The sequence below is a fragment of the Oryctolagus cuniculus genome, chromosome 9 (genome assembly GCF_964237555.1).
Source record: "Oryctolagus cuniculus chromosome 9, mOryCun1.1, whole genome shotgun sequence".
In the NCBI taxonomy this organism is placed as follows: domain Eukaryota; kingdom Metazoa; phylum Chordata; class Mammalia; order Lagomorpha; family Leporidae; genus Oryctolagus; species Oryctolagus cuniculus.
The window spans coordinates 10,060,893-10,074,817 of NC_091440.1; the positions used below are offsets into that span (position 1 = coordinate 10,060,893).

The 13,925-nt window shown below is 38.1% G+C and overlaps 1 protein-coding gene across 4 annotated transcripts in view; it reads right to left on the reverse strand.

Annotated features, from left to right (window-relative positions):
- TPP2 (tripeptidyl peptidase 2) overlaps positions 1–13,925 on the reverse strand; it is a 90,236-nt gene that overhangs the window by 61,401 nt on the left and 14,910 nt on the right. For all 4 annotated transcript variants that reach the window (XR_011378715.1, XR_011378714.1, XM_002713016.5 and 1 more), the window contains exons 3-5: positions 7,885–7,980; positions 6,088–6,192; positions 2,952–3,076 (exon numbers count right to left, since the gene is read on the reverse strand). Coding sequence is in view for 2 of the 4 variants with exons in the window: in XM_002713016.5 (XP_002713062.1) it covers positions 2,952–3,076; positions 6,088–6,192; positions 7,885–7,980 (326 nt within the window). In the remaining 2 variants the exon portion in view is untranslated. The remainder of the gene's footprint in view (positions 1–2,951; positions 3,077–6,087; positions 6,193–7,884; positions 7,981–13,925) is intronic.

Genomic DNA, 13,925 nt, shown 5'->3' on the forward strand with positions numbered 1-13,925 from the left:
TAACAGTTAGTCCATGTATAGCACTGGGAAGGGTGGACTCTGTATTCTTTATGGAACAAAACAAAGTACTTAAAGATTAGTTCACTTTACCTCCCTTCAGAAACTGGTTGCCATTTCTGAGACAGAACATTTGCAGACAGTCTAGACACTGGGATCTTTCAGATTTTCCTTAGAAAATGTATGCATGGGTCTAACTCTGAGACCAAAGCTCTAGAGCAAGGGCAGGAAACCTTTCTGTGACCAATGGCCATTTGGATGTATAACATCACTCAAAGGCCACACAAAATTACCAACTTAGCCTGCCACAGATTTATTGACTGATGTATTCAAATCCCACCTGTGGTTGCTTTGCTTACTGCCCATGGGCCAGGCATTCCCCATCCCTGCCCTAGAGCATATACTACGTCATACAAAAAAATATTTCCAGCGATAATTGAAAGCATAATTCTGTTGTATTTTTCACTGATTACAATAAGTTTTCTAAAACGTTACTCTGGGACTTTAGATATTATTTTACTTAATGTTTCATTTCTTTGCCAACACAGAAATTCTAAAAGAATCTTAAGAAAGTTGTGTGAGGGGCTAGTGCTGTGACATAGCAGGTAAAGCCGCCGCCTGCAGTGCCGGTATCCCATATGCGCGCCGGTTTGAGTCCCAGCTGTTCCACTTCCGATCCAGCTCCCTGCTATGGCCTGGCAAAGTAGCAGAAGATGGCCGAAGGCCTTGGGTCCCTGCACCCGTGTGGGAGACCAGGAAGACGCTCCCAGCTCCTGGCTTTGGATTGGCGCAGCTCTAGCCATTGGGGTCATTTGGGGATAGAACCAGCAGATGGAAGACCTCGCTCGCTCTCTGCCTCTCCTCTCTCTGTGTAACTCTGACTTTCAAATAAATAAATAAATCTTAAAAAAAAAAAAAAAAAAAGTTGTGCAAACCAGATGATGGAAGTTCTCTCTGTGCGTGTGCGTGCGTGCATGCGTGTGTGCATGTGTGTGTCTACGTCACTCTGCCTTTCAAATAAATAAATCTTCGAGAGAAAGTAAAAAGAACTTGGGGCTAGAATTGTGCACAGCAGGTGAAGCTGCTGCTTGCCATGGTGGCATGCCCTATGGGCACAGGTTTGAATCCTGACTGCTCCAATATGTTTCAGTTCCCTACTAACGGTTCTGGGAAAGCAATGGAAGATGGCCAAGTACTTGGGTACCTGCTGCCCATGTGGGAGACCCAGATGGAGTTTCAGGTTCATGGGTATGGCCTGGCTTAGTCCTGGCTGTTACAGCATATGGAAGTTTTCTCTCCCTCTCTTTCAATCTCTATCTTTCCCTCCCTCTCTGTAACTCTGCCTCTCACTCCACCCTGTACAGTACATGCATCATCCCTTTGTCCAGAGTAGTCACGCAGTATGTGCCACCTGTCTGTTAGTAACTTAGTAGCCATCTTGATTATCAAATCTATTGCAGTATTTCTATGCCTATGTTCAGGTCACCCTTAATTTATTAATAATGGCCCCAAAGTACAAGAGTGGTGATACTGGCAGCTTGAATGTGCAAACAAGAAGCCACAAAGTATAAGTGGAAAGATGAAAAATTCTAGACTTAATAAGGAAAGAGAAAAAAAAATCTGGAGATTGCTAAGATTTACACTAATGATGAATCTTCTTATTATGAAATTGTGAAGTAAAAGAAACTCATGCTATTTCTGCTGTCACACCTCAAACTACTAAAGTTATGGCCACAGTACAAGATGTAAGTATTTAACTGAGATGGAAACGGTACAGGAATTCATGTATGTATGTATAGAAAAAAAAACACAGAATACATAGGCTTAGTCTTACTTGAAGATTCAGGCATCCTCTGGGAGTCTTAAAATATAACCCCAGTAGATGGGACTACTCTGTATATAAAAGCTTCCACTAATATTTGCTATCATCTGGATTATAATAATTACATGCAGATATTTTATTAACACCTTTAGTCCCAAATGGAGTAGGAATTTCTCATTCAGTTGAACACTTCATATAGTCACAATGACATCATGAATTAGCATCTGCACATGTGAGAGTAAAGTCCTCTTTGAAGAAGGATGTATTGCAAAGGTGAACAATCTGAGAACACTAAGTATTCACATCATATTTTCTATCTGACACATCTTGAAAAACGTATGATCAGAGACTTAAACTTCAAAATAACTCATTACAAGTGTTGAAGAAAGGTCTCTTGTTTATTGCAGAAACCCAAGAACACACATATGCCCAGACAGTAATTCATGAAGACATACAAACTCCAAGACACAAATCTGCAATGCAGGAGCCACCTAGAAACTGAAAGGTGTACATGAGGGATAAATCTGATATATTAGTTGTAGAAACAGAAACACATTAGCAGTAGTAGGTTACATTTAGTGCTTATTCTATCTAGAAACATCAATCTACGTTTTCCCCAAACCCTGTATTTTCATTATCCAAGCTAACAGACAGGGAAATAGGCTTAGGAAGGTTTAAATAATGTGTTCCAGGTTGTGGAACTAGGATTCCAACTCACAGACTAACCTTTAACCACTGCATCACACTGTGTAGCTTCAACTTAGCTACTGTCTGGCTATATAAATCTTCTCTCAATTTTCCTCCATTGCCCTTAAAAGGCTTTGCAATATTCCCTTGCAGTTACTTTCCAAATTGTCCGACTTCAATTAGGAATACTTCCACATATACCAACAGTGAATCTGCTAATACATAGTTGGTGAGGTAAGTTTCTTTAAAACAGTTAAAGGTCAGGTTTAATGTCAAAAATACTCACTACTAAGAAGTTCAGAACTACTTAAAAGTCAACTTGGCCTCAAATATTCTGTTGAATGATACTGTCAAAAAAAATGAAACTCTTGTACAGCTCTGAGGATTTCATGTTCTTCAAAAACATTTAAATAACAAAGATCTAAAAAAATACATAAAAGTTTACCTCCAGGTTTCACCATCATGCCATACCAAGCAGTCATATACAGGCCCAGGATCACTATATTTTTTCTCAAAAGAATTTAACAACTCAACTTGACTTTGAAGCTCTTCTTTGATTAGCTTATTTGCCTAAACAATTAGAAAACAGATTAATATTAGTATACTCTGTACTTCTGAAATTGTATTAATATGCAACCGAAGATACAATGTCACCCAGTAACAAAATCATTTTATCTTGGAAAATTTAAGAAGTTTTTCTTCTTATACTATGCAACTTGTAGTTCAACTTAATGAAGCAGATAATAGTGAACACTAAACATTAAAAAAAAAAATCTTCCCTTTTTCCCTATTATTTCTTACATTCACTTTGCCTGCTTGAGGAAAGAGACTGCTACCTGTTAGTGGTATCATCTGGTCAAGACATGTGTTGGTCGCTTATGTAATCTATATAACTCAATCAAAAAAGTAACTCTAAAATAAAATTTCCATAAATTAATTACCATAAAATTTTGGATATTTATATCAGGACCTTTTCTCAGATTCATTTAAGGATCCAAATAAATAAGAACTATGAGTCATCTCACTTAGAATTTGCAAAACTAAAAACATGATTTAATGGAATAAATTAAGCTTAATAGTTAATAGTGGTTATGAATGTAACCAAGTGCTTTAAAATAAACTAATGTTCAAACTAAATAAGAACTGACACTATCATGTGTTGTCCCTCCAAAACACTTCTAAATTACATTATTAAATAAATGTAAGGCAGATATTCAAATAATTAGGGAAATGACTAAATAGAAAATAAACAGATATAAAAGTATATAAATACCAAATCTGAGCAAACATTTTAGAGTTTTTTCAAAGATACTCAATTATAGTTTAAAACACAAAACAACCTTAATATTCATAATATGATTTCCATATTAATGTACAGAAGGGGTTGACAAATCAAGGTACATGGGCCAAATCTAGCTTGTGACATGGTTGTGCAAATGAAATTTTACTGGGACACAGCAACAGCCTATATTGTTTACATTTTCATGATACAAAGGTAATATTGAGTAGCCAAGACAGAGTGCTGAAAATATTTATTATCTGGCCATTTACAGAAAAAGTTAGCTATATCTAATTAAGTACTGTTTGAAACCAATTTGCTTTCTACAAATAATGTGGAATGAGTACTATCTAGCATTAGGAAATGGGATTCAACTCTAGAGCAACCACTTATTAGCTGTGCAATCCTGAGCAAGTTAGTCATCTCTATGACATTCCTGAGGTATCAAAAATAGGTAGAATAAGAAATAATACTTTGATCAGTGGTTAGCAAATTTCACTGCAAATCACAATTATCTGAAAATCTATTATAAAGACAGATTTCACTTATTAAACCAGAGCATTAGAAGAAAAGTCCAGAAATATGAACTTTGTTTTAAAAGGTCCCCAGATGATTTGGAAACAATCAGCCCAACAGAATCATTACACAAATCATTGGAAATAAGGAGTAAAACCTTGATGCTTATGTTAACTAAAAATTCAAGTATTCCAAACTCCCTTTAAAAAGATATATTTACATATAATTATGGAATACATTATGTTGAGTCATATAAAATTACTATTCTTTCACTATTTTGATATACAAAAATAGCAATTTCATATGCTTAAAAAGATTTTTTTGTAGATTGTTCTACATTCACCCAAATGGTACTAATCAATAAAAATTTGATTTTCACATGTTCCAAAAATTTTGCTATGCTTCATTTTTATTCACTATATTAAACATTTATTCCTCCTTAAAGAAAACAATTATATAGATATTTTGGTATACAAAATATGATGGATAATGAAATCCAGATTCCTTTTAAAAAGCATCTGTAATATTGAATTTAATGTGCCTAACAATGAAAGGTTGAAGAAGTACAAATATTGATTTAATAAAAATTATACAGCTGCTTAAAAAAGGATAATATATTTAGATTACATAAATAAAAGTTAAATTTGCATATAGGTATTACAAGCTAGTGGTTCTCAATACTAGTTGCATGCTATGTAAAGCTTCAGGGAGGTTGGAGGAGGGGAAGAAACTTTAAAATTGCCTGCCTCCCACATAAAATTTTAATCTAATTCCTCTCTAGGACACAAGCATGAGAAGTTTTAAAAGCTTTTCATGTGATTCTAATAGCAGCCAGGGTTGAGAACCACTAATACAATTCCATTTTTGATTAAGAAAAGGTACACACATGCATTAAAAGAACAATTTAGAAGGATAAACACCAAGGTGTGCCAATCATCACTAGGGGGTGGCATTCTGAGGGTTTTCATTTGCTTCTTTAAACATCTGTGTTATCCAAAGTAGCTGCAACTAGCACATATTATTTTCAAATAAGCAAAGACATTACTTTCATTTTATAAATTGATTAAAAAGGATTTAATGGCGAGGATGTAGAACAGTGGGAATGTTCATATACTTCTTGTGGGCACATAAACTGGTACAACCACTTTATGACCTACTAAACACACACACACATGAACATTTAAAATATCATCATTCTTAAGATTCAAGAAATTGAAGACAAAGCATATTGCAATCTGCAGAATAACTTATGGTACATCCAGACAATAGAATATCACAGAGCAATGAAAATGAACTGCAGTACCCTACAAAACAGATGAAAATCACAGCATCATATTGAGCAAAAGATGTTATGTATAAAAAATACATAATGTTGGTTTCATTTTACAAAATTCAAAACAGGCAAAGTAGCTGCTCTCTACAGCATTAGCAGACAGAAATGTGGTCGCCTTTGGGGAGAAGGAAGGGAGCAGCAATTAGGAAGAGACACCAGAATGTTTTCTGGATGCAGCTTATATTATACATTCACAATTTATGTACTTTTACCTAGGTGTATTGTAGGCTAATTAAGAAGTTTTTTAAAATTGATAAATACATATGTAAATTGACATCCAGATAAATAATAAAGGAAAAATTAGTAAAATTAACCAACTTAAAACAAAATTTGCTAAAAAAAAACCCAAAAAACAAAAAACAAAACTTGTGAAGAAACAGTCTATGAGTCCTCTAAGAACACTATGGCAATATGGTTCTATGGTGATGTTAAATAAAAGCGACTAGCACCAACTTGAGAAGAGCCATTGTTGGCAACATCAAATTCTTCCTGTTTTCTACAGGCTTCTGCAAGGGCCACTCTGTGAACAGGATCCCAGATTTTCTCCTTCCGTTCTTTCTGCAAAGACAGAAAAACTTCCTTACAATTAGGATGACAAATATTCAAGTATGGTCAATTGGAAGTGGACCTTGTGGTATCAGCTGTTAGGCTACACAACAAAGAAATGGTTTCTAATGAAGTTGACAGAACAAAGGCTCAATTATTAAACATTAGTTAATTAATTGTACCCGGGTTTTAAGAGAACAAATTTAAAAGGGTATCTCCAGATTTGTTTTCATGTATTATAATCCCCAATTTAAATCCTCTACTTTTCCAAGAAGTGGAGTACCAAGTGACAAAATGCAATTACCAGTCAATTAAAGTAGGACAATACTGTTTCCTGGGCCCACATACAGGTGTAAGCAGGGGACTGGAGAGACACTACTGCTGCATTTTGACAGACATGCAGGTTTTCTCTATTTCTTCTCTCTTGGGTTATTTTTTTCCCCATCTTCAATGACTGAATAAGGTTCTGTATTACTGAAATGGTATTAACCTTTATCTCTAGTATCTTTAACCCATGATGCCTCCCAACAGAGTATCTTAGTTAAAGAAATCCTTTCTAGTAGAACAGTCAACTAAGCCAAGAAAAGGGACCATTTTAACTTAATCACTGTATTTCATGTCATCAATACTGCTGACTGAAGTTTATATTACCTTAAAATGTCATTACATCCATGTATTTCAGCCTGAAATTTTAAGATAAAATAGTACTCAATATCTTATCACTAATTCTTTTCTAACTTTTTGAAGAGGACAGAGTGATTATAATCTGATAAATAAAGGTTATACAGATAATATACAGATTTCTTATAGTTCACAAACCCCTGAAGAACACTATGATCAAATAAAAGGGCACATGTCTCTTATCCATCAGGCCCATTTTCAAGCTCATGTTATTTTACCTTTGAAATCCTGGGTTACATCTGCTTCTGGCATTATAGCCATCTTCTAAAGCTACATTGTCCAATGCAGTAGCCACTAGTGACAAACTACTATTTAAACTTAAATTTTAGATTACATAAATTTTACTTTTTAATTACTCAGTTATAATAATCACATTTCAAGTTCTCAAAAGCTACCGTGGGTTGTGGCTGCCAGGAGGGACAGAGCAGATACTAAACATTTCAAACAAGTCCATCATCACACAAAGTTCTACTGAACAGCACTTTTTCACAGGAGGCTTCTTATCACTCTGTTTATCTCTTATTTCACTTAATGACAGACTAGTGTTTCTTGTACTTCAGTAGTTTTGATTAACCCTCTTCTTAATACTGAATGATGACAAGCTGAGAGCAAGAAGGCTAATTAAATAGCAAGAGAAGTGGGACAATTATCTTAACTAAAGGAACAGAAACAAGTAAGAAAGTCTGAATTTTAAATCAACTCTCTAAGCTTTCTCATGTAAGAAAAAAAAAAAATTCAATGAAAGCTGTATTCCACCTTCCAGAAAACACAAACACAGACACACAAAAAACCAACTTAATATAATTTCAGTGTATTCAACAGATTCCCTAAGCTTATCCATGTATCCAGGATGAAGAACCACTACTTTAGATAACGTTCCATCGAACAGCATCTTTCTTCAAGAAGTTATTGTCTGAAAGTCACCCAGTCTCCCAAAACAGTTAAGCATTAATGAGACTTTATCAAAGAATTTCTTCTCTTCAGTAGGAAGAAAAAAAATCAAGATGCCAAGTTGAATGTTACCTGTATCCTTTCCTTAAGAGCCTTTGGATAGAAGTCATAGCCATTTTTGATGCCAATATGGTATTTGCCTGAGGGATTTGTCCAGCTTGTAGGAATCTGTAGAAAAAAAGATAAAATTGTTCACTTATGTTTCTCAATTCTAATGACACATGACTTGGGGGGAGGGCAGTATTTCACTTCTATTCTATTAGCTCAAGTTGAAAAATAAGGCTTACAGAGAAACATTTTTAATATTTTAAGCAGTCAATATCTCCGTAACTTTTTTCCTCATCCATAAATAAGATGGTTCAACAGGAATAATACCTTTCATTTATATGATGCTTTGCTGTTAATAAAAATCAAACTAGCTGATTTACTCCCCAGATGCCCGCAACAGTAGGGACCAGGCTGGACTGGGCAGAAGTTGAGAGCTGAGAACTCAATCAACATCTCCCATATTACTCACAGGAACTCAATCCTTTGTGCCTTCACTGCTTTCTCCAGCATTCAGCATTAGCAGGAAGCTAGAATCAGGAGCTGGAGACAGGACTCAAACGCAGGCATATAATGTAGTATGTCAGTATCTTAATCAGCTCTTAACCATTTGGTTAAATACCCTCTCCAGATACTTCTTAAACATCAATGACACTTCATTTTCCCCTTTATCAACTCTACTGCCCATCAAATTGTAGGAAGGGGAACCAATTTACATAATCTTAATTCTTATAGTTCATATTAAGAATACTTAGTATAAGGTTAATCTTTTTATTTATTTATTTATTTATTTATTTTGACAGGCAGAGTGGACAGTGAGAGAGAGAGACAGAGAGAAAGGTCTTCCTTTTGCCGTTGGTTCACCCTCCAATGGCCGCCGCGGCCGGCGCACTGCGGCCGGCGCACCGCGCTGATCTGATGGCAGGAGCCAGGAGCCAGGTGCTTTTCCTGGTCTCCCATGGGGTGCAGGGCCCAAGCACCTGGGCCATCCTCCACTGCACTCCCGGGCCACAGCAGAGAGCTGGCCTGGAAGAGGGGCAACCGGGACAGAATCCGGCGCCCTGACCGGGACTAGAACCCGGTGTGCCAGCGCCGCTAGGCGGAGGATTAGCCTAGTGAGCCGCGGCGCCGGCCAGGTTAATCTTTTTTAAAAAAAGATTTATTTATTTACTTGAAAGTCAGAGTTACACAGAGAGAGAAGGAGAGGCAGAGAGAGAGAGAGAGGTCTTCCATCCGCTGGTTCCCTCCCCAGATGGCTGCAATGGCTGGAGCTGCGCCGATCTGAAGCCAGGAGCCAGGAGCCAGGAGCTTCTTCTGGGTCTCCCATGCAGGTGCAAAGGCCCAAGGAGTTGGACCACCTTCTACTGTTTCCCAGGCCACAGCAGAGAGCAGGATTAGAAGTGGAGCAGCTGGGACTCGAACTGGCGCCCACATGGGATGCCAGCACTGCAGGTGGCAGCTTCACCTGCTATGGCACAATGCAGGCCCCAAGAAGAATTTATGGCTGTTACTGGGGTGTAGTGGGTGGCATCGGCATCCTATATCACTGGCTGCTCCACTTCTGATCCAGCTCCCTGATAATGCACCTGGTAAAATAGCAGAAGATGGGCCAAGTGGTTGGGCCCCTGCTACAAACATGGGAAACTAGAAGAAGCTCCTGGCTCTTAGCTTTGGTCTGGCCCAGCCCCAGCTGTGGTGGCCTTTTGGGGAGTGAACCAGTGGTTGGACGATCTCTCTCTTTCTCTAACTTTGCATTTCAAATAAAACTAAATAAATCTTTAAAAATAAAAAAGAGGGGGGACAGCACTGTGGTGTAGTAGATTAAGCCTCTGCCTGTGGTGCTGGCATCCCATATAGGTGCCAGTTTCGAGTACCAGCTGCTCCACTTCCAATCCAGTTCCTTGCTAATGGCCTGGGAAAGCAGTGGAAGATAATGCAAGTGTTTGGACTCCTGCACTCACGTTGGCGACCCTGAAGAAGCTCCTGGCTTTGGATCTGCCCAGCTCTGGCTGTTGTGGCCATCTGGGGAGTGAACCAGCAGACGGAAGACCTCTCTCTCTCTGTCTCTTCATCTCTCTGTAACTGTCTCTCAAATCAAAAAATAAATCCATAAAAAAATTATTTTCCTTTGCAATTCTCTAAGGATAATGCGTAGGTAATAAAAAAAAGCTCTTCAGGTTCTCAAGAGAAAAGCTCTACAAAATCGCGTTAATTATATATAACATCTTATGGTCCTTTTTTCAAATATCTCATAGTATTTAAAAATAATACTTAAAGCTTTTAATTGTTACAATGATGTAGAAAGTATACCCAGTTTACAAATGGAGAAGGCAAAGTAGCAAAGAGAAATTATATCACCTGCTAAAATAATAGGAATGTGAAAACTGGAACACAGTTGTATCATGGAGACCAAATAATTCAGTGAAAAGATGTAGAATTTAAAGTCAGATAAATTGGACTTTGAAGCCAAACTCTACCACTAACCAGGTAGGACTACTAGGCTTTTACTGACTCATCCATAAAAGGAAGAAAATAATCACTACCTATGATTCTTGGGAATAAGAAAATGCACTGAGCATCAACCAACTTGAAATCTCAATCAAGAAAATGAAGAATATTCAGTCTCTGCAATCATATGACCCTGATCATCAAAAACAGCCTTTAAATGTGTACAACTTATGATGCTAAACTATCAACCATTCAGAGCTGTTGACTCATCAGTCCTGACCAATGCAATATTTTACACAACTCATTCTCATCTTCCTTGCACAATACTTTCCCAGATAAGGCCTAAATGTCATTAATCATTTTTAAATCAATCAGGTATCTGAAGAACATAAAATTCCAACTATACTGGCATACAAACTAGTGTTTTTCATTAAAAACCTTATGAACTGGGGCTGGCGCTGTGGCGTAGTGGGTACAGCTGCCGCGTGCAGTGCTGGCATCCCATGTGGGTGCTGGTTCATGTCCCAGCTCTCCACTACCGATCCAGCTCTCTGCTATGGGAGAGCAGTGGAAGATGGCTCAAGTCCTTGCAGTGCTGGCATCCCATGTGGGTGCTGGTTCATGTCCCAGCTCTCCACTACCGATCCAGCTCTCTGCTATGGGAGAGCAGTGGAAGATGGCCCAAGTCCTTGGGCCCCTGCACCAGGAAGAAACTCTTGGCTCCTGGCTTTGGAGCAGTGCAGCTCCAGCCATTGCAGCCAACTGCGGATAAACCAGCAGATGGAAGACCTCTCTCTCTCTTTCTCTGCCTCTCCTTCTCTCTCTGTGTAACTCTGGCTCTCAAATAAATAATCTTTAAAAATAAGTGAATGAATAAAATCATGTGTTGAAAAAAAACCTTATGAGTCTTCTTTAGAGATTCTTAGCTTTAACGTTCTTGCAACAGCCTATGATGTAACAACAACAACAACAACAAAGTGCTGCAACAACACAAAGGTTAAGTAGTCACTTGTAGGCAAATTAAAAGAATATTTTACTTCTAAGTGTTTCATGGCACAGGTGGCTTTGTAACCCTGGGCTACTGGCAACTGCCCTGCAAGAAGAGACTAGAAAATGCTGTGAAATGCCAAAAGATTGGATGGCATAATTAAAACAGCCGCAAAATAAAGAGGTATTAAGATATACTTAATGACAATTACTTGAAATATACAATAAGGTGAAAATAAATTCAATAGACATAAATGACATTTAATCATAAATGAGACAAAAACCTGCTGAGTCTATGGAATCATATACTACTCAGATCATGACAATTTATTTTCCTTACAGTGAAAACAGACTATTTACAAAAGTTAAACTAAAATTTGGCCGGTGCCGCGGCTCACTAGGCTAATCCTCCACCTTGCGGCGCCGGCACACCGGGTTCTAGTCCCGGTCGGGGCGCCGGATTCTGTCCCGGTTGCCCCTCTTCCAGGCCAGCTCTCTGCTGTGGCCCGGGAGTGCAGTGGAGGATGGCCCAAGTGCTTGGGCCCTGCACCCCATGGGAGACCAGGAGAAGCACCTGGCTCCTGCCATCGGATCAGCGCAGTGCGCTAGCCGCGGCGGCCATTGGAGGGTGAACCAACGACAAAAGGAAGACCTTTCTCTCTGTCTCTCTCTCTCACAGTCCACTCCGCCTGTCAAAAAAAAAAAAAATTAAACTAAAATTTTAAAAATCAAAGAATAAAAGCTAGACTCATGGTTATGCTATCCAACCATAGCCTAGAATAAAGTTAACTTTATGAGGCAACTATGGAATAGGTTATTTTCCAAACTTGGTGTTCTATGGTTTTTTTTTTTTTTAATTTGACAGGTAGAGTCATAGATAGTGAGAGAGACAGACAGAGAGAAAGGTCTTAAGGTCTTCCATTGGTTCACTCCCCAAATGGCTGCCACGGCTGGCACTGTGTTGATCCGAAGCCAGGAGCCAGGTGCTTCCTCCTGGTCTCCCATGCAGGTACAGGGCCCAAGCACTTGGGCCATCCTCCACTGCCTTCATGGGGCCACAGCAGAGAGCTGGACTGGAAGAGGAGCAACTGGGACTAGAACTCAGTGCCCATATGGGATGCCAGCACTGCAGGCGGATTACCCAAGTGAGCCACGGGGCCAGCCCTATCTGTGGTTATTTTTTGTCACTTTAATAATCAAAGCTTTACATATTGACCATTTTGAGTCAATATCTCTAAAATGGTTCATATTACATGGTAACTACAATGTAGTAAGTCATCATCTAATTACATTGCACTTCTCTAACTCTGTAAGATAGGATGCCTAGCCAAGTATCATCATGAGTGTCACTGTGCTACGGAGCAGCATACTTGAAGAGTTTTGTTTGGCTTAAAACTGTTTCAGTCTTGTCAGCCACATGGCACATGTGAGAGTACACACAGTTTCCCCTTGCTATTGCTGCACCCAAATATTGTGCTCAATCTGGCCTAGTCATTTATTATGCCTGGATATACCTTTTAAAAATACTTAAGGCAAAATTTAAAATGACTTCAAGTTAAATGTGGTAAAAAAAAAAAAAAAAAAAAAAAAAAAAACAAACAAAAAAAAACCACTGTGTACATTTCCAGAATGCTACTAAAATTAGAGTAAGGGAAGGGGGAAGAAACCACCCAAAAACCAAAAGGGATAGAGAGAAGAAACAAGATTTGAGATAACCACCACACACTCAAGTTTGCAAAATAAAAAGCAACTGAAAATTAGTGGAAAATGATGGAATTTTAATACTTGGTGTTGGGATATTAGGTCTGGCCATCTGGGGAGTGAGCCAGTGAATGGAAGTCCCCCCTTCCCCGTAGCCTTGATTTTCAAAAAAATGCATAAATCATAAAAAAAGATATCATGTGCAAAGTGAAAATATACACACAGAATGAGAGGACACCTGCAACACATACAATCAAAGAACAGGTGAAGAGAATAGATATAGAAATCCTACCAATTAGTAAGAAGATAACTCAGTAGCACACAATAAAGGCAACTGAATTTTAATAGGCATGTCATAAAGAGAAAATCCAAAAGCATACATGTAAGAAAAGGTGCTCTACCTCAGTAATTAGGGAAACACAAATTAAAACAACAATATGATATACAGATTCCCTAAAGTACTTTCAAATATTAAGTCTGAAAATTAAGTGTTTTAGAACGGTAGCACAGTTATTAAAGCTTGTAGACACTACTAATGATAATCTACTTTAGTACCAACACTTGGACAAACTGCTTGGGGTGAAATAGTGAAGTTAAAACTCCAGGTCTCAGCAATTCCACTCTTAAGCAGACATTCTGGTGACATCTACACCCAACTGCATTCACTGGTTACAACATATACAAGAATGTTCTCTAAAAACTGGTTAGTAATAGTCCCAAACTGGAAACAACTGTCTATCACAGAAGAACAAAGAGAAGTAGTATTTATAAACCTTGAACCACACACAGCAATGAAACTGAATAAACCACTGCTATATGCCAACAATATGAATGAATCTCATCAATTTCAAATCTTTCAAAACTACCAAAGAAAAGACAACATAAAATGATTCAGAAACGAGACCATTCATATAAAGCTCAACAGGCAAAAC